An 18,129-nucleotide genomic window follows, 5' to 3' on the forward strand; every position below is an offset into this window, starting at 1 on the left:
GACAGACGAATAAATAAATTTAATGATCAGAACACTGAACTAAAATTACAAGAGATGCATATGAAGCTGACACTACTCACCCACTAGAAGCTCATAAATAAAAACACCAACAGACCACCAGTCACACTCGCGACCGTAATAACCAGTCCCTCCTTGAGACATTAAAACCTCTGGAGAAATGTAATCAGGTGTCCCAACAGCAGCGTCACAGCTTACCAAACCAGTCTAAACACACATGTAGAGACATGGATATAAACATTACTGGATGAGTTAATGTAGCTGAAATACAAGTATGTTTAAAATTTCAATTATTTACACAATTCATTTTCATTCAATTCAAGGACTGCACTGTACAATCTAGCCACAAGATGGCAGCACTGACATCTATCATCACCGAATGGAGGACTTCTGTAACCTACGTTAATGATTGTTTAAACAAATTTGCTGCAATGTGTGAGGTGATAATTGTAAATCTCCACACTACAAAATCTAAAAGAAACTCTCTCATTCTCGGTCATGTACAGTAGGGGAGAACGGGGTAATGAGACATTGGGTAGTGTGGGTAGTGGGTAGTGTGAGACACCCCCTGTATCTGGGCAACGGATTTTATATAACACTCTATAACAATTTTGTTTTAAAGACCCTTCCATATCTCCTTTACCATGTAGAATAGGAATTCCTGGTGCTGTGGAAAGCATGTTTTTTCACAAAAATATGTTTTTTGCAAGTAAAAGTAATTTTTTGCCATCAACTTAATCAACTGTTGTGCAAAAGCAAATTGATTTAAGGAGAAAAACTTATATCATACATGTTGATGAACTACCAACATATAAAACCATGTGAGGATGCTAGCTCAAGATTAGCCTGAATTACTAAAAAATATTATTTTTTTTTCTAAAATGTGGCGGTAGGGTAAAGTGAGACAAATGCTCTGGGGTAAAGTGAGACATAAGGTACAGTACAAGTTAAATTTAGTCTACCAGACTGTAGGACTTGTGAATGAGGCCTTTAAATCAACAGTGACACTAAGCAACATCACTTCTGGATTTAGGTGCACTGGAATTTTTCCATATAACTGAGAAAATTTCCTTGATAAAGCATTTGCACTATTCATGGTGTCAGACTGGCCAAATCCTGAGTTCCAGCCTGCCACTACAGAAGATTTGGAAGATCTACTCCCTGCAGATGATCCACCTACAGATAGTTCACTCACTGATGCTAATCCATTCACTGCGCATATTATCTACATGGATGTGCCATGTGTTTCTAGCCAACCTGGATACATGTCTCTTCATGAAATGCTACCATTCTCAAATGTCCCCCCAGAACACAATCCAAATTAAACCGTGTGACAACCGTGTGAGAAAGCAACCCAAAAAAAATCATAGTTAGCAGCTCTGGGAAAAGTGATGTCCCTGTCTCAGTTGATAATGTGTCTGACAAAAAGAGCTCTAAGGATGAGAGTAGTGGTCCAAGAAACACAGATCTGTCTGTGGGAGACTTTGTCATAGATAACTTTCCAACAAAAACACAAGCATTTATTTTACTGGCATGGTTACATCTATGTTTGTCCTGGAACATCATTTTTGTTGGAAAATGTAATCCATACCTATTCCCTACCCCTAAACCCGCAGCCATAACTGTACATTACTCTCAAAATCAGAGGAGAATAATAGTTGGAAAACAATCATCAGAAGTGCATAAACCTAACCATAAGCCTAAACTGAACATAAATGGTAAACGTACCCCTTAATTCTGATTGGCTTATTGAATGTTGTTTAAGGATCAATATATAAATGTTAATCCAGGGTAAAATTAGATTGGCGATGAGGCACATGCACAAATTTTAAGAAGAATCCAGGGAAACACAAAAGAGTGGGAGTTGTATGACAGTTAGACTGATGTTCTTATAAAGGTGGGTCTAGTCCTGTGTGCGTCCCAAGTTGTTCTATCTGGTTCTGATTGTCCTTTTCTCTGACCCCCATACTATCGCTGGCTCTAAGGGTCCTGTGTTCTGACCCCGGATTGTGTTCTAATTTAACTGGATCTAACTATCATTAGTATGTAAATTTAAATAGTTTGAAGTAGATTGTTGTATTTGATTTTATGAGTTTATGAGTTTTGAGTTACTTTCAAATGTTTAGAAAAACAAATGTGCTTAATTGACCAATTCGCAATCCATAATTGACTAGTCAGACATTAGTTCTGAAATGTGTGATTGTCAGGATTCAGACTCTTACAACATGCATTGTTATGGTAGTTTTAAAGTGGAAAAAGTAAGTGGATTAGTTTACCCTCACCTGGTTCACTTTACCCCTTTGATTTTTCTGGCCTGCTGCAGCTGGGGCAAAGTGAGACACAAAACGACTTTTTTTTAAACAATCATATTTTCACTTTCCTTTATCCTAAATACAGTCTGATAAATTCCATTGCTAGAAAACATTCTGAATTAATAAGAAATGTTTAAATTTGACTGATACATAATTTTAGCTCACTTAGAGGGAAGAAAATGTAAAAAGTGTCTCACTTTACCCCGTTCTCCCCGACATGTAAACACACCAACTACTGGTGTATGATATTTATCGTTTTCAATAAAAATTTTATTGTATTGTGAGCTGGCGTTACAGAGAGCTTCATTCAATTGAGAAAAACAAACAAAATCATGTCCTGAGAGTCCAAAATATAATAATAAATATCCCTTTATGGGGTTTTGATTATAAAATGTGTAAGATTTAATACAATAGAAATATAATAGAAATAATACAAGCAAGTTAACACAAGCAGGCTTTCCTGAACATCCATTAAAACACAACAAAGCGAGTTCTGTTCAACAGATCAACAGAAAATACCAAACAAAGCTGAAGCAGAAAATGTGCATCTTAGAGCAAGAGTTTTGTGTGTGTGTGTGTGTGTGTGTGTGTGTGTGTGTGTGTGTGTGTGTTTGCTTTTTGAACTTTAATCTGTTTTAAATAAATCATCAACAGAGACAGTCACTAATTGCTTCGTTTCCAAATGAATCAGCCATTTTGAATCACTTGTTTGAATAAATGTTCATTGAATCACTTATCAAAACAGAATAAATTCAAAATCCCACACTTCCTTTATATACAGTTCTTGAAAAACAGCATGTGACATTGTACATCTGAATTTGTAGTAGAAATTAAGACGCAGGGGCAACACTGTGGCTCAGTGGTTAGCACTGTCGCCTCACAGTAACAAAGGTCGCTGGTTCGAGCCTGGCTAGGCCAGTTGGAATTTCACTGGTGAGTTTGTTTGTTCTCCCCATGTCCAAACACATGCATTACAGGTGAATTGAATAAACCAAATTGGCCATAGTGTATGTTTGAAGGAGTCTGTATAGGTTTTTCCCAGTACTGGGTTGCAGCTGGAAGACACTTTAAAAGACACTTCAAATGCACTTATCACACACCGAGTCCATCTTCATGCATGTGCCAAAGTCTGCGAGTTTGAAGTGTCCATTGCGGTCCAGCAGCATGTTGTCTGGTTTGATGTCTCTGTGGATGAAGCCCAGAGAATGGATGGCGTCGAGTGCCAGCACCACTTCTGCCGTATAGAATTGAGCCCATTCCTCTGGGATGTCATAGTTGCTTGTCAGAGTCACCAGATCTCCACCTGGCATGAACTCCATCACCAAATAAAGGTACTTTTCATCTTGGAATGCACAGCACAGCTATGTGGACAGAGAGATAGAGTGGTGAACAGAGAAGTCACAATATATTTCAGTAATCAATACCAGTGAAATTTAACAATACTTAATTTCAATTGCAGCAACCCAGCTAAATTAAATAATAAGCAATGTGATATTGAACACAGACTTTATTTAATCGTTTAAATATTTAATTCATAATTTAAATACTGTTATTAAAGAACTTTTAATGTTATCAATTACAGAATGTAAATAATAAAGTTAAAATATAAAAAATTATAAATGGAATATTAAATGACATTTTAAGTATAAACGTATACATACACAAAAACAGTTGTGTCAAGCAATTAATCATAACTAATCAAACCCAAAATTAAAAATTAACATGTACATCATTATTTATATTCATTCATTATTTTGTCGGCTTAGTCCCTTTATTAATCCGGGGTCGCCACAGCAAAATGAACCGCCAACTTATCCAGCATGTTTTTACGCAGCGGATGCCCTTTCAGCCGCAACCCATTTCTGAGAAACATCCACACACATATTCACACACACTACGGACAATTTAGCCATGTCTTTTATGTCTTTGGACTGTGGGGGAAACCGGAGTACCCTAAGGAAACCCACGCAAAGGCAGGGAGAACATGCAAACTCCACACAGAAAAGCCAACTGAGCCAAGGTTCGAACCAGTGACCCAGCGACCTTCTTGCTGTGAGGCGAACGTGCTACCCATTGCGCCACTGCCTCGCCATCACTATCCTTATTAATTTATAATTTGATGTAGATATAAATATTTCATATAAAGATATAAATGAACATTTTCTCAAATATATACATTTCTTTGTGTACGTATATACTGTACGCTAAATGATAAATATATACACTCCACAAAAATATATTATGTAAATACAAACTTAATTTTTTATGTGATTAAGCATTTGACAGCACTAATAAAATACAACTAGCAACAAGTTATTGCTATTTAAATGATGTTATACTTAAAATCAAGTTTAACTTTCTTTATTTTGGTTAGTTAACATCAACATTACAGCAGCAAAAATATTAGGCTTCAAGGTCTAATGAACTGGTCTGTATTTTTTGTCGTCCTTATTTACACGAGTACATAACTGACTGACTACAACATGGGCTGGTGCATCCTGTGAAATACAAGTGTTGAAAAACAGCCAGTCAAGACTATTTTCTCAGTCAGGTTTACATTTTACTATTTATACTATTTTATACTATTTAAGTGAAGTACTAGTAGTTTTAGTCATTTAACATTATTATTTTTTTATCTTTTACCGGCCCATGCCTAATCCCAAACCAGGGCTTTTTTTAAAGTACAAATTATTGTTCCAAGGCTGCGTTTAATGGGTAATACTGTGTATATTTTGCCAAATTAAATGTCAAAGGAGAATTTCACATTAAGCTCTATTTTAGGATCACAGTGCAACCCCAAAAATAAATTAATTTTGTTCAAAAACAGGTCATAGGTTTAAAATAATCCAATTTTTCGACAGGGTGTGTCTTTACAGTAAATGACATTGACCAGAGTTTAGAGTCCTCTGCTGACCAAAATCAGACATTCTTTAAATTTATTTTCATTTACAACGTTAATACTGTCACCATCCTCCAAACTTGATTTGATCACTTATTTCACATTTAGTTACCTAAACTAGCATTTTATAATACTATAGCTTATACAATACCCATAATGAGTACAACCTGACAGATTTCTCAGAAAATACCTTGCTTTTAAATAATTTAGTTTCCTATAGAATACAATATTTGTGGAAATCTGGCTTACTCCAATGATGCAGAGATCAGTACAACATGCTAATTGAAACTATTCCAACAATATGATTTAGCTGAATTTGTTGTAAATATAAACAATAAATGTTTTCTCTAATTTGAATTTAAATTATATAATTCTAATATTTTTTCTCATTTTTTATTTACATGTTTAATCTTTTTTAACTTGCTATATTGTAGAAACTGATCTAATATTTGCCCCAGGTTTCACTAACAAAGCTTTAGGCTTGTCCAAGACTAAAGTGCATGTTTAAGTTGTCTAAATTAAAACTTGCTGAAAGGTATCTTAAAATAGCCTACATCAGTTTTATATATTTCTCTCAAGATGCACAACGATAATGTTTTTTTTTTCTAAATAATGTCTAAAAATCTGCTTAAATAATTAAACAAGGCCTAGACCTGGGCTGCCCTTTGTGAAACCACTAATAATCATTATTCCTTTATAGACTAGTGTTCTCCTTGATCCCAAGCTCTGTGGCAGCAATTTCAGAAATGTTTCTGCCCTTCATGTGTTCAGGTGTTTGACAAGTAATTTTATCATCATGAAAATTTTTCTTTCCGTGCAAACGCAGCCAATGCCACAGAGTCACAGTGCCATGGATTACCAGACAATAACGCATACAAACGACCACAGAACATAGGCTACCTGAGGGCAAATTCAGCAGAGTGTCGTTTCTAAGGTTGAGGAAAACAAGCTCTTTCTGTTTCTACAGTTTTTCCTAAAAAATAAAGCAACAGACAGACAGACAGACAGACAGACAGACAGACAGACAGACAGACAGACAGACAGACAGACAGACAGACAGACAGACAGACAGACAGACAGACAGACAGACAGACAGACAGACAGACAGACAGACAGACAGACAGATAGATAGATAGATAGATAGATAGATAGATAGATAGATAGATAGATAGATAGATAGATAGATAGATAGATAGATAGATAGATGCCAATTTTATTAAGTACAAAAATAAGATTGTACTTAAAATGTACTTTATTTTATTTAAGTTTATATTTTTTGCAGTCAATTACACTTTTTCCTCTTCCTTGCATTGGTGTTACATAAAGGGACAGTTCACAAAAAAGGAAAATTAACTCACCCTTAAATGCTTTCAAATCTTTAAAAGTAAAGAAGATATTTTGAACAAAGGTGAAAACCTGTAACATTGTCTTCCATAGTAACAAATAAAAATACTGTGGAAGTCAATTGGGTCAGGTTTCCAGCTTTCTTCAAAATATCTTCTTTTGTTTTTAGAAGAAGACAAAACAGGTTAGGAACGTGATGGGTGATTAAATGACGATTCACTTTTTGGTGAACTGTCCCTTTCATTAAACATTTAGAAATGTTCAAATGGTGTGACTAGCATTTAATCAGTAAAACGTGTTTGTGTCTTATGCTAGTAGTTATCTTTTGCATGAATTAGTGTTTATTCCTTAGGTAGGCTGGTACCTTTTTAATATTTACTAGCACTTATTTATTAACTGGTTCTTTTTCTAAATAATATTAGACACTTGTTGACATTTATTTGAAGAGTGACTGTTACTACTAACCGATTTTTAGTATTTGCCAGACTAATATGAGTTGGGTCTAAAAGATGATTTTTATATATTAATAGGCCTTGCTGATCATTAGATACTATAACATCCCTTATTCTACTAAAAGACATGAATTCTTTTAGTATCAGCGCCAATTTCTGCGGTTTGCGTTCGAGGGTCGAGCGTGGCAGTACAAGGTCCTCCCCTTCGGGCTCTCTCTGTCTCCGCGGATCTTCACCAAACTCGCGGAGGGTGCCTTAGCGCCCCTTCGGCTCGCGGGCATCCGCATACTCAATCCGAGAGAAAAGAGCAAACTCGCCCCTGTGCAGAGGATCTCTTTTCTCAGGATGGAGCTGGACTCGATAACCATGGTAGCGCACCTCTCCGAGGAACGCGCTCGCCTGTTGCTGAGCTGTCTGGGAGAGCTCAACAGCAAACTAGTGGTCCCACTGAAGTTCTTTCAGAGGCTCCTGGGGCATATGGCATCTGCAGCCGCCGTCACGCCGCTCGGATTGCTCCATATGGGACCACTTCAGCACTGGCTTCACGATCGGGTCCCAAGACGCGCATGGCACACGGGCACACACCGAGTCTCTGTTACTGCGCTGTGTCGCCGCGCCCTCAGCCCTTGGAACGACCCCTCGTTCCTACAGGCCGGTGTGCCTCTAGGACAGGCGTCCAGCCATGTTGTTGTTTCAACAGATGCTTCCAACATGGGTTGGGGGGCCGTGTGTCGCGGGCATGCAGCTGCGGGCCCGTGGAAGGGTGTCCAGTTGCATTGGCATGTCAATCGCCTAGAGCTGTTGGCAGTGTTCTTCGCTCTCCACCGCTTTTTACTGGTGCTGAAGCGGCAACACGTGCTGGTCAGGACGGACAGTACGGCGGCGGCGGCGTATATCAACCGCATGGGGGGTATGCGCTCTCGCCGCATGTCTCAGCTCGCCTGCCGTCTGCTCCTCTGGAGTCACCCGTGGCTGAAATCGCTGCGCACCATTCACGTTCCAGGCACGCTGAACCGTGCAGCCGATGCGCTCTCACGGCAGCTGTTACGTCCTGGAGAATGGAGACTCCACCCCGAGTCTGTCCAGCTGATATGGGCGCGATTGAGGAGGCCCAGATCGATCTGTTTGCTTCCCCCGAGAACGCTCATTGACAGTTGTTTTTTTCCCTGACCGAGGGCTCTCTCGGCACGGATGCACTGGCCCACAGCTAGCCCCGGGGCATGCGCAAATACGCGTTTCCCCCAGTGATCCTGCTCGAGCAGTTTCTGTGCAAGGTCAGGGAGGATGAGGAACAGGTTCTGCTAGTTGCGCCCCTCTGGGCCAACCGGACCTGGATATCAGAGCTCTCCCTCCTCGTGACGGCCCTCCCCTAGCAGATCCCTCTGAGAGAGGACCTACTCTCTCAGGGACAGGGCACCATCTGGCACCCTCACCCCGATCTTTGGAACCTCCACGTGTGGTCCCTAGACGCGAGGAAGACTTAGGTAACCCATTGAGTGCGGTGGTTAATACCATCACTCAAGCTAGAGCCCCCTCCACGAGGCGTGCCTACGCCCTGAAGTGGAGTCTATTCACTGAATGGTGCGTCTCTTGCAGAGAAGACCCCCGAAATTGCCAGATCAGTATTGTGCTCTCTTTCCTCCAAGAGAAGCTGGACAGCAGGCTGTCACCCTCCACTCTCAAGGTTTACGTGACCGCCATCTCCGCTTATCAGAACGCCGTAGCTGGCGGCACCGTGGGAAAGCACAACCTCATCATCCGGTTCCTCAGGGGTGCTAGGCGAATTAATCCATCCCGCCCCCCTCTCATGCCCTCTTGGGATCTCGCCCTCGTTCTCACGAGTTTTTTACGCGCAGATCCCTTTGAGCCACTCGATTCAGTATCTCCAAGATTTCTGTACCTGAAGACAGCTCTGCTGGTCGCGTTGGCCTCCATCAAGAGGGTCGGGGACCTGGAGGCATTTTCGGTCAGTGACTCGTGCCTGGAATTCGGGCCGGACTACTCTTACGTTATCCTGAGAGCCTGCCCGGGTTATTTGCCCAAGGTTCCTACCACCCCCTTTAGAGATCAGTTAGTGAGCCTGCAAGAGCTGCCCCCGAAGGAGGCAGACCCAGCACTTTCCTTACTTTGTCCAGTTCGCGCCCTGCGCATTTATGTGGACCGTACTCAGAATTTTAGATCATCTGAGCAGCTCTTTGTCTGTAATGGCGGTCGGCAGCAGGGAAGTGCCGTATCGAAACAAAGATTATCCCACTGGATTGTGGATGCCATTTCACTCGCTTATTCAAGCAGAGGTGAGCCGTGTCCCCCGGGCACGCGGCGCCTCTCTAACAGACATTTGTAGAGCTGCGGGCTGGGTGACACCCAACACATTTGCAAGGTTTTACAATCTGCGAGTGGAGCCGGTTTCCTCAAGGGTATTAGGTAACCCTTTGGTGATTGAGGAACTCGGTAGGGTGTTGAAACACGCTTGCTGCGCCATTCTCCCTAACACGGAGGTACGTGTGCCTTTTTATCTGTCAGTAAAGTTTCCCGTCAGGTGAGTCCTGCAGATTCCTCCGTGGCCCCCAGCACTGACTCAGCGGAGGAGTCACCTGCTGGCCCACTATGTTGTAGGTACGTTGTAGGTGCCCGCTGGTCAGCCCGCGTTTTGGGTATAGGTGCCTGCTATGCGTGATCCCCACTAGGCGATCCCATATGCTTATTCCGCCACCGTTAAGTGCCCCCCCTGGGTGGACCCATGTCTTCCCTCTTCGCTAACCACTTTTTTCTATGCGTACTCCCCCTTTTTAGGGCTAGTTCATATGTAAATTCTGCCATCTTTTCCCCCCTTGGGTAGCGGATGGCCTCTGCAGCGTCCTCCCTAACGGGATTGCACGCTTCCCAACGTACTGTCGTATTATCCTAGAATTATCTAGACGCTCACGACTACCCAAAGAATATATCTAAATCTGTAAAACTTCTGTTGAAGTAGGATAAATTAGGGCCAGGGACATGTTGGAGGACCGCGCCTCCCATGATGTGGGTGCGTCACGCTTGCTTGACTATCCCCTCATCGGGGGCGTTGGTAAGGTGCAGTCATTATGGCGCATTCCATAGTTCTCCCATACGTGGATTTTCAAAATCAAATCCACTGTATAGCACTGAAGTTCCCCAACCGAAGGGGAACGTTCGAGGTTACAGAAGTAACCCTTCGTTTCCCGAGGAGGGGAACGGAAGTGCTATACTCCGTCACCATAATAACTGTCCCTTAGCTGTTCCTGTTCCTCGGGGAACAGGCCCGGATTGGCTAATCGGGAGGACCGGGAGAATTCCCGGTGGGCCGATCCGTTTTTTGGCCGCGAGGGCCGGTGTCCCTAGCTCCAGAATCTGTTGCTCTCAGTAGTCACACTTTTTAAATGTATTTATTTACTTGACCACAGCCTTTTTTTGTGTCTCCTTACTATACACAGCTGTTGTGGTCCAGCGGTTAGCACGCTAGGTTAAGACTCAGCGGACCCGGGTTTGATCCTCGTTAGAGTAAATTATCGTTTTCATTTTTATTGTTAAGACATATAGTACTGTTAGGGTTGTTGAACATTTGAAGTTCTAAAGCAGCTGTTTTCACAAAAAAAAACAAAAAACAAAAACGTGATAGTGTAATTAGCAACTGAATTGGAAATGATCTTATTTTAATATAGTCAGTCGTGAACTGAGGTGGGCCGGTCTGAGGCTTGAAACTCCAGGGCTGAAAAGGAGTCCCACTCCGGCCCTGTCGGGGAACGAAGGGTTACTTCTGTAACCTCGAACGATATAATACTTGATTATATAAATCCTGATGATCACGTAATTATCATTAATTTGCTCTTGGAAACACACTTAAACATCCAGTCACACTTACTAACAACCCTATAAGGAGTCCGAAAATAACCTCTGACATTTTTAAAAGCTTAGAAGACACTTTTTGACAAACTGTATAGTATAGGAAGACACAAACACTCTACTCTTAAAATGACTTAAAATTGAAACTAGATACTTTAGGTGATTTATGGCTTGTGCTGTATTTAAATATCATATACCGTCCCCTTCCCTAGTCATTTATATTGTGGTGTTTGGCACTTGGAAGTCCTGCCATTAGCCCAAATGAACACTATGACATTTTCCACTTTCATAGACCCCAGATGCATGATCACTTATCCGGCCTTCACCAAGGTTAGCTGAAATTAAGAGAGAGGAGATGGAGGTCATACAGTACCATAAAAAATTACATAAATAAAATGCTGGCAGACACGTCAAATCCCATTCTCTATACAGCCAAACCAGCTAAACCAAACCATTCTGCCTTTTATACACGCATACAATCATGCCCACTCATATACTGTAAGTGCATCAAACATGCTGGCAAATTCAAAACGTGTTGTATAGTCCCTCACAGCGGGAAAATTTTATATCACTCCAAAAAAAGCAAAACCGGTTTTAAGCCACAGCTTAACACACACAGATGTTAACACTGGTCACCCCTCAAAAACCTCAAGTCTTCAGAAGTCTAAAACATCGTCATCATCCAATTCAACCTCAAGAGCCCAACCCCAGTCTTTCAGGCCCATTTCAAGCAATCTGCAACAAAGAGGAGTCTTTTGGACTCATGTACAAATGCCATTGACAAAGTCTAAAATAAAGGTTATAAAGTTTAGTTTAAAAGTACACTGGTAAATACAGATTCACATATATATATATATTAAAAAAAAAAAATATATATATATATATATATATATATATATATATATATATACAGTGCTCAGCATAAATGAGTACACCAATAAGCTCCAGATTTGATTTCAGTATTGACTAAACTAATGTATATGCACAAATATAATATTGGAAAGCATCCTATAGAAAATATTAATTTAAATGACAGATTTGTGAGGGGTGTACTCATGTATATATATTGAGCACTGTATATTTAAAACTACACTTACACAAGATACGTGATGAGGACAAATGCTATCCTTTATTTACAGATAACTTTTTTTTTATTTGATTTTATACCAGTAGATATTTGCTAGAGAAGCCCTCATGATGATATTATTGCTTTTTCATTATTGGAACATTTCATTTTTGGAAAACTGCTGTTTATTTTTTTAAGTTCTACATGATGTGATGGAGACACCCACTGCTCTTTATTTACAAAGATTTCAATTAAAATGTCACAAAAATGACCATGGCAGTGACGTCATGAAAAAAAAAAACTTGGGGAAAAAACACAAAAGATACATTTTTCTTTTTTTGGCCACAAAATAAAAAAAGATTGGTAATGTTATCACTTTTTCAGCCTTTAAAAATACATGGAGACATATTTTGTGTTTTCTTGAACACTGAAAGATACATACAGAGTTTAAGTTAAATTTTAGACATTAAGACCACTATGAGTAACCCGTTTACTGGGTTGAAAATAGTATAAAATAAAATAAAATATTCACAGCTTAGATAGGATTAGATGGCAATATTATGGAATTAAAAGAGAGAGCCTGCATTGTTAGTGGAGTGTTTTTTAGTACTGAGGATTCAGATGCAAACAGAGAAGAGAACAAGCAGCCAAACATGTTGAAGATGAGCAGAAAAGAGATGCAGTGCACGGTACTTACTGTCCACACATTTACACGAGTAGGGAAGGTGAAAGGTCAGTGAAGAATGATACGGAGCATTGGGCCAGGGCTACAAAAGGTTAGCGGTATCATTGTAAGCTATTGAGATCTTCACAGCCAAGTCTACATACATGACACTACACTATGTTTACCTCAATTAAAAGCAGTAGTTCACCCAAAAATGAAAATGCCAAATTGATTTGCTGACTTTCTTTATGTTTAGTGAGGTATTTGTTTTTCAAAGTGACCACAACTCCTTGCACAACATTACAGTGAGCAGTCTATACAAGTACATTTTTGGATGAATTTTTCTTTTATTTTGAGATATGTATCTATATATTAGCAATTAATCAGAACAACAACAACAGCAGTTCACTTTTTAGTTTAAAGCTGAGCAGAACAGTTCAGACAGAAGTGTATGCAGGAAAGTAAAAAAGATTTATTTTTCAGAAAGTGACTTTACATGAATTGGCATGAATTAGGCATTTAATTTTTCATGGAAGAGCTTTGTCTAATAAAATAAAATAAAATAAAATAAAGTGTTTTAACTATTAGCACAAATGTATTATTACAGAATTAAGAAAATGAAACATGATTTTATTTACATTTGCTTGTAGTTTTTTTTATTTTTTAGCATTAACAAAAATAGAATGCTATCAATTAATGATAATTATTTTTATATTTAACAAAACTAATGCTTATTTCAGTGGTTAATCAGAAGGTTTTTTGCATCATTTTTGCAATTGGTTAAAATGCTGAGTTATGCAAATTCTAACTAATAAAGCACGATAAACATTCAAATGTTTTGAACCGTTAAATTATAATCCTTTTTCATTACTATTGTAGAACTACAAATAAACATGTTTTGGAATGAAAATGAATATATTTGGCACACAAAATGAGGTAATGGCTAAGAGCTGAATGGGAAATGATGAATAAATCAAGCTATTTCTCTTTTTTATCCAATAAAACATCAAGTGTTAGTAAAAGAAGATTTCAAACATTGCTTTAGATGAAGTCTTGTAACTATATCCTCCAATTCTACTGTAAGAATTGAAATATTGCAAATATTCTGATATCTTTGACAATTCAAAACATGAGCTGAAAACAGAGACTGGTAACTTCACAACCCAGCAAGGGGGAATGCGGGAAAAACCAGTTACTGCTGCATTTGCATCTGATTATGCTGAAACTTAGCTTCATCCCCCCAACTCACACATATGGTCATTTCAATGTTTAAATGTTCTAGAATTAACCAAACTGACTTTAACTATCATGTTTGATATCATTTGAAATGTCTCAGTGTGATTGGTACAATGGTCTCATTCTCTCAGAAATAGACATAATCAGAACAATAAATATATAACTTCAGGCATCTTTTGAACCACTGTGAAGGGTGTGACTTTCCAACAATTTGTGAATGCCTTTTGTTCACACCCTTTCCTTGAGGGAATTCTTGGATTATTTAAGGTATATTGCATCTTTTATTGCGTCAGGAATGCATCTTTTTCATCTTGGATTTATCCTTGATAATTTGATGTTTTGTATTGATCGTTTATGAATTGACTGATTGAATTTGGCATAATACATTTACCTGACTAATAAATTATGTTTTGAATTATTCAAACCTCGTGTTATTATCACTGATAAATGTTGTTGTCCATAGCACTACAAGCCACTGTACAGGTTAGTAACAGACTAAAACATGTTAGACGGAGCAGCGTGGCACGCTATACAATGTTGGTAGAGATCCGACTAACAAATTGGCATTTATTCATGTATACTTGGACTGTAAAAGGCCAACTATTTAGAACAACAAAATATTGTTGAAACTACTTTAAATGTGGATATTTAGGCCTTCATCTACAATAGTATAATCCTGCGTGATTATTATTAAAATACTTTGTCTTGAATTAGTAGATAACAGATCTATGGGGACCACATAAAAAATCTCCTAAATTGAGTAAGTAGTGTTCTGCCTTTCTAGGAGAGTGGTTAATCGCCTCTGTTTAATGACCAAGACTGACAAGCTTGTTTTAAGAGATTGTATACCCGGCCGGTGCAAGACTCGAGATGCTATAGGAATCTGAGTAAATGAGAATAAGGTATAATAACAAATCAAAAGAATATTCAATCATAATCTAAAATAATGTGAAAGGAAACAAAATAATCTTATCAATGTTTTATAATTGGAGTCAGATAAAACGAGGATAAATATATTAATATTCTAAACCATCTCATACTAAAATTGGAGTCAGATAAGAGTTAAGTTTAATATAAATCAACATTGTGCACTGGAAAGACCGAACATGCAGTGAACCTTCATCCACCATTGGATACCGTCATTGGACCAACTGGCTGGACCCTATAATACCTAGTGTGTGTGTGTGTATATATATATTATGCCACCCTAAGCACTGATCTTTACACTGCTAATAACATGTCATAACCTGCAGTGTTACCTGGATAAGCCTCGTCAGAATCCAGGTCATTGCCGATGCTGGTGGTGTCCAGAGAGTGAATGCTCAGAGACGTGAGTTGACTGCGCAGACGCTCAATATCACTGTCTTTACTGTCCAGAGACATCTGCATCTCCAGACGCACCTTAGACTCCTCTTCTATCATCTGCACACACAACAACACAACTTTCTGAACAGATTCAGACATTTATGAATTGTATGAAACGCTAGACAAAAGGAATCAATGTATCTTTTTATTTTTTAAGTAATCAATACAATATTGACACATGAAAGCTGTGGATTATTTTTTTCTATATTATTATTTTTTTACAGTAAGTGTGTTTTCTAAGAGCATGTGGGGGAATCCACTGTTTAACTAGACGACATATAATAATAATAATAATAATAATAATAATAATAATTTCAATTGATAGATTTTTCTATAGAATTTGACATGATGAGGCTGTGACGGAGTGTGGAATCATGGAAGTTGCTATCTTCAATATATATATTAATTATATAAACTACACAAAAAAATGCAAAAATATAAATTGTTTGCATTTGGTCCAAACTGATTGAGCATAACTCTTATTCTAATGCGCTTCTGTTATAAACCCTTATGTTTCATGCCTATTTATAAACTTTATGTTGTCCACTCACACTTTCTTATGTAAATAATTTGATTGTAAATGGAAGATTATGTAAAAGGATATAAAAATGATCAATTATTACACTAATACACTATTCCTAAAAGTTTAGCATGTTTAGCATTATCTGCAGTTTAAAAAAAAAACATTCTGGCTATACTTTAGTAAATGAAGTTATTTTGTATTTCATTTTTTGATCACTCAGTGTTACCAACTCAACTATTTTTGATTCACATTTTGAATATATGTTGCCTGCGCTTTTGCACATATTTGTTCTGCCTCTTACGGCCTGAATCTGAATTATTTTCTTGATTTTCATTTGTTAAACTATATTTTCTGTTTAAAGGTAATTATTTACATTTAGTTTTGATTTTTGTTTTCCTGCGAGTTGATGTTGCACTCCTACACTAATGACTATATTATTTATTTCTTATGGAATGGCATGTATATTTGCAGCATGTCCTGCTGGATGGATCACATTGAAGCGGAATACTTTAACATAATTTATTAGATATTATTTCAGTCAATATATGTCAGTTTTGTGGTTTGAGTTTCACAAAAAACTCTCAAGTTTCATTTGTTGTGCTTCTTTGTCTACAGTACATCAATTTCTAACTGATTATCTATTTAAGACAGCTTTTGTCCCTTAGATCAATTTATTTAGCTATTTTTTCATTTATTTTATGTCATTTGCACATTTGCAGTCATTTGAGTTTAAAAGAAAACATTTCTTAGTCTTATGTCTTGTTACCATAGTGACATGTTCTGAGAATAGAACGCATTCCAAAAGTGTACTTGAAGCCCTGCATCATCGGAGAATATCTTGTGGGTTTGTTGAAGTGGAGTAGTACAGGTGTGCTTTTGGCTGTTAAGTGTTAAAAACTTGCGTTCCGAGTGTTTTGAGACTGTCTCAGCGATTGAACATCTTCCGTTTGAGTGATTCACGGTGCAAGACCGAAATCCTCATCCTATTCCAGCTAGCAAACCCCAAGTTTTTGAGTGGTTACAGGTGAAAGACTGAAACCCTGTACCGATTATATGATGGTTGAACAGATTTCTGATCTCCCCACAACATCAGCTGCTAAAATTGAGGAAGACGAAGTTCCCAAAGCCTGCAAGATCTCCCAGAGCCAAAGAAAAGTGAAGCAGCTCAAAGAAAGGCCAAGAAATGGCACTAATAGTGAGTCTTATTTACATTGTGCTATCCAATATCCAGTGTTTTCCTGACATAATAATCCACTTACTATTAAAAATAATGTTTGTACAGGATAATAGACAGCTGGTTAAACTGCTGGCTATCATTGCATTCACGTGCATCTTAATGCAACATTTTGGGTAAAATGATAATGTATTTCATTTTCAGCTTTTCTGATACAACTTTAGTCTAAAATCCTTTAGTAAAATGAGATATGCACACAGACTTTTCATTTTCAACCGACAGCCCCGATGGCTTTCGGTGAACTGTCTTTCCATTACAAAATCACCACATTTAAGATCTGTTTTCTTTAAAAATATGTAATCATCACTGACTAATATATATTTGATATAAAGTGGGTCTCAGACCGGACAAGAATCACTGCATTAAATGACATTTAAAATAAACATGAAAATTTATTTCAGCTCAGTATTTTAAATGGAGTTTCTGCGCTAGTCTGCTGGTACTGACGGTGCTAGCGGTTCCATACAATAGACTATTGTCTCGTTTTATGCTTGAACAACTAAACGAATCCTTAGGTTAATTTAACTGATTGTAATTTAATTATATCACGATGTTTATGCTGTAAAAGCAAAATTATAAAATGTTAAATAATCACTGAAACCTTTCATCGGAAATTTACTGTTGGCTGAAAAACTCTAGCTGTGCAATATAACCCAGTATTCAGTTTTCTATTTTAAAAAAGTGCACTGAACATGTAGTTTTTAAATCGTTTGGTGCATTGATCATTTGTGTAAGCAGTTTTATATAACATGAAAATAATAAAATATTATAGTCAAATACAATAAATAATAATAAAATACAAAAGTGTAGCAAATCCATGGTAAACTTGTGGTAACCTTGGTTTAGCTACAATAACTTTTTAAAATGGTTATATATTGGGGTTTTTGTTTTTGGTGAATGTTCATTTTAAATTTCTCTCAAATTACTGTGGACAAGTGTGTAAAGATGTGCAATCATTTCTCTTTTAACAGATGAGAAGGAGAAAGTAAAAGAAAAGAGAAAGAAGAGAAAGAAGAGCAAGGTTGCTTCTTTCATCAGAGCTGCTCTACGATGTTTCTGCTTCTGTCCTCGTAATGAGCCGTTCACACTTTCCTCATCTGATGGTAAATGATGGTTTTTGCATCTCAATATTTTCTAGTGTATAATGTCATTAAT

General features: G+C 38.0%; 4 protein-coding genes across 10 annotated transcripts in view; 2 read left to right on the forward strand and 2 right to left on the reverse strand.

The window, feature by feature from the left end:
- Positions 1-10,214, forward strand: part of LOC147839373 (uncharacterized) — a 40,762-nt gene extending 30,548 nt beyond the window's left edge. The window contains exons 2-4 of the mRNA XM_087298431.1: positions 6,197-9,138; positions 9,668-9,921; positions 10,125-10,214. Coding sequence (XP_087154557.1) covers positions 7,371-8,195 — 825 coding nt within the window. The 5' untranslated portion in view covers positions 6,197-7,370 and the 3' untranslated portion in view covers positions 8,196-9,138; positions 9,668-9,921; positions 10,125-10,214. The remainder of the gene's footprint in view (positions 1-6,196; positions 9,139-9,667; positions 9,922-10,124) is intronic.
- Positions 1-15,272, reverse strand: part of LOC147839374 (rho-associated protein kinase 2) — a 28,859-nt gene extending 13,587 nt beyond the window's left edge. Inside the window, exons 1-3 of the mRNA XM_087298424.1 lie at positions 15,112-15,272; positions 3,431-3,691; positions 81-225 (exon numbers count right to left, since the gene is read on the reverse strand). Of these exons, the coding sequence (XP_087154550.1) occupies positions 81-225; positions 3,431-3,691; positions 15,112-15,141 (436 nt within the window). The 5' untranslated portion in view covers positions 15,142-15,272. The remainder of the gene's footprint in view (positions 1-80; positions 226-3,430; positions 3,692-15,111) is intronic.
- Positions 1-18,129, reverse strand: part of rock2b (rho-associated, coiled-coil containing protein kinase 2b) — a 125,818-nt gene that overhangs the window by 26,676 nt on the left and 81,013 nt on the right. The gene's annotated exons all lie outside the window — the stretch shown is intronic.
- LOC137489751 (uncharacterized) overlaps positions 1-18,129 on the forward strand; it is a 28,447-nt gene that overhangs the window by 8,633 nt on the left and 1,685 nt on the right. For 2 of the 5 annotated variants that reach the window (XM_087298390.1, XM_087298392.1), the window contains exons 1-2: positions 16,581-17,270; positions 17,785-18,077. Coding sequence is in view for 1 of the 5 variants with exons in the window: in XM_087298389.1 (XP_087154515.1) it covers positions 16,794-16,935; positions 17,946-18,077 (274 nt within the window). In the remaining 4 variants the exon portion in view is untranslated. Of the gene's footprint in view, positions 1-15,738; positions 18,078-18,129 lie in introns of those variants that run through there. The other 3 variants (XM_087298391.1, XM_087298393.1, XM_087298389.1) reach the window with 2 other exon arrangements.

The sequence above is a fragment of the Danio rerio genome, chromosome 20 (assembly GCF_052040795.2).
Source record: "Danio rerio strain M-AB ecotype USA chromosome 20, GRCz13ab, whole genome shotgun sequence".
NCBI classification, from domain to species: Eukaryota; Metazoa; Chordata; class Actinopteri; order Cypriniformes; family Danionidae; genus Danio; species Danio rerio.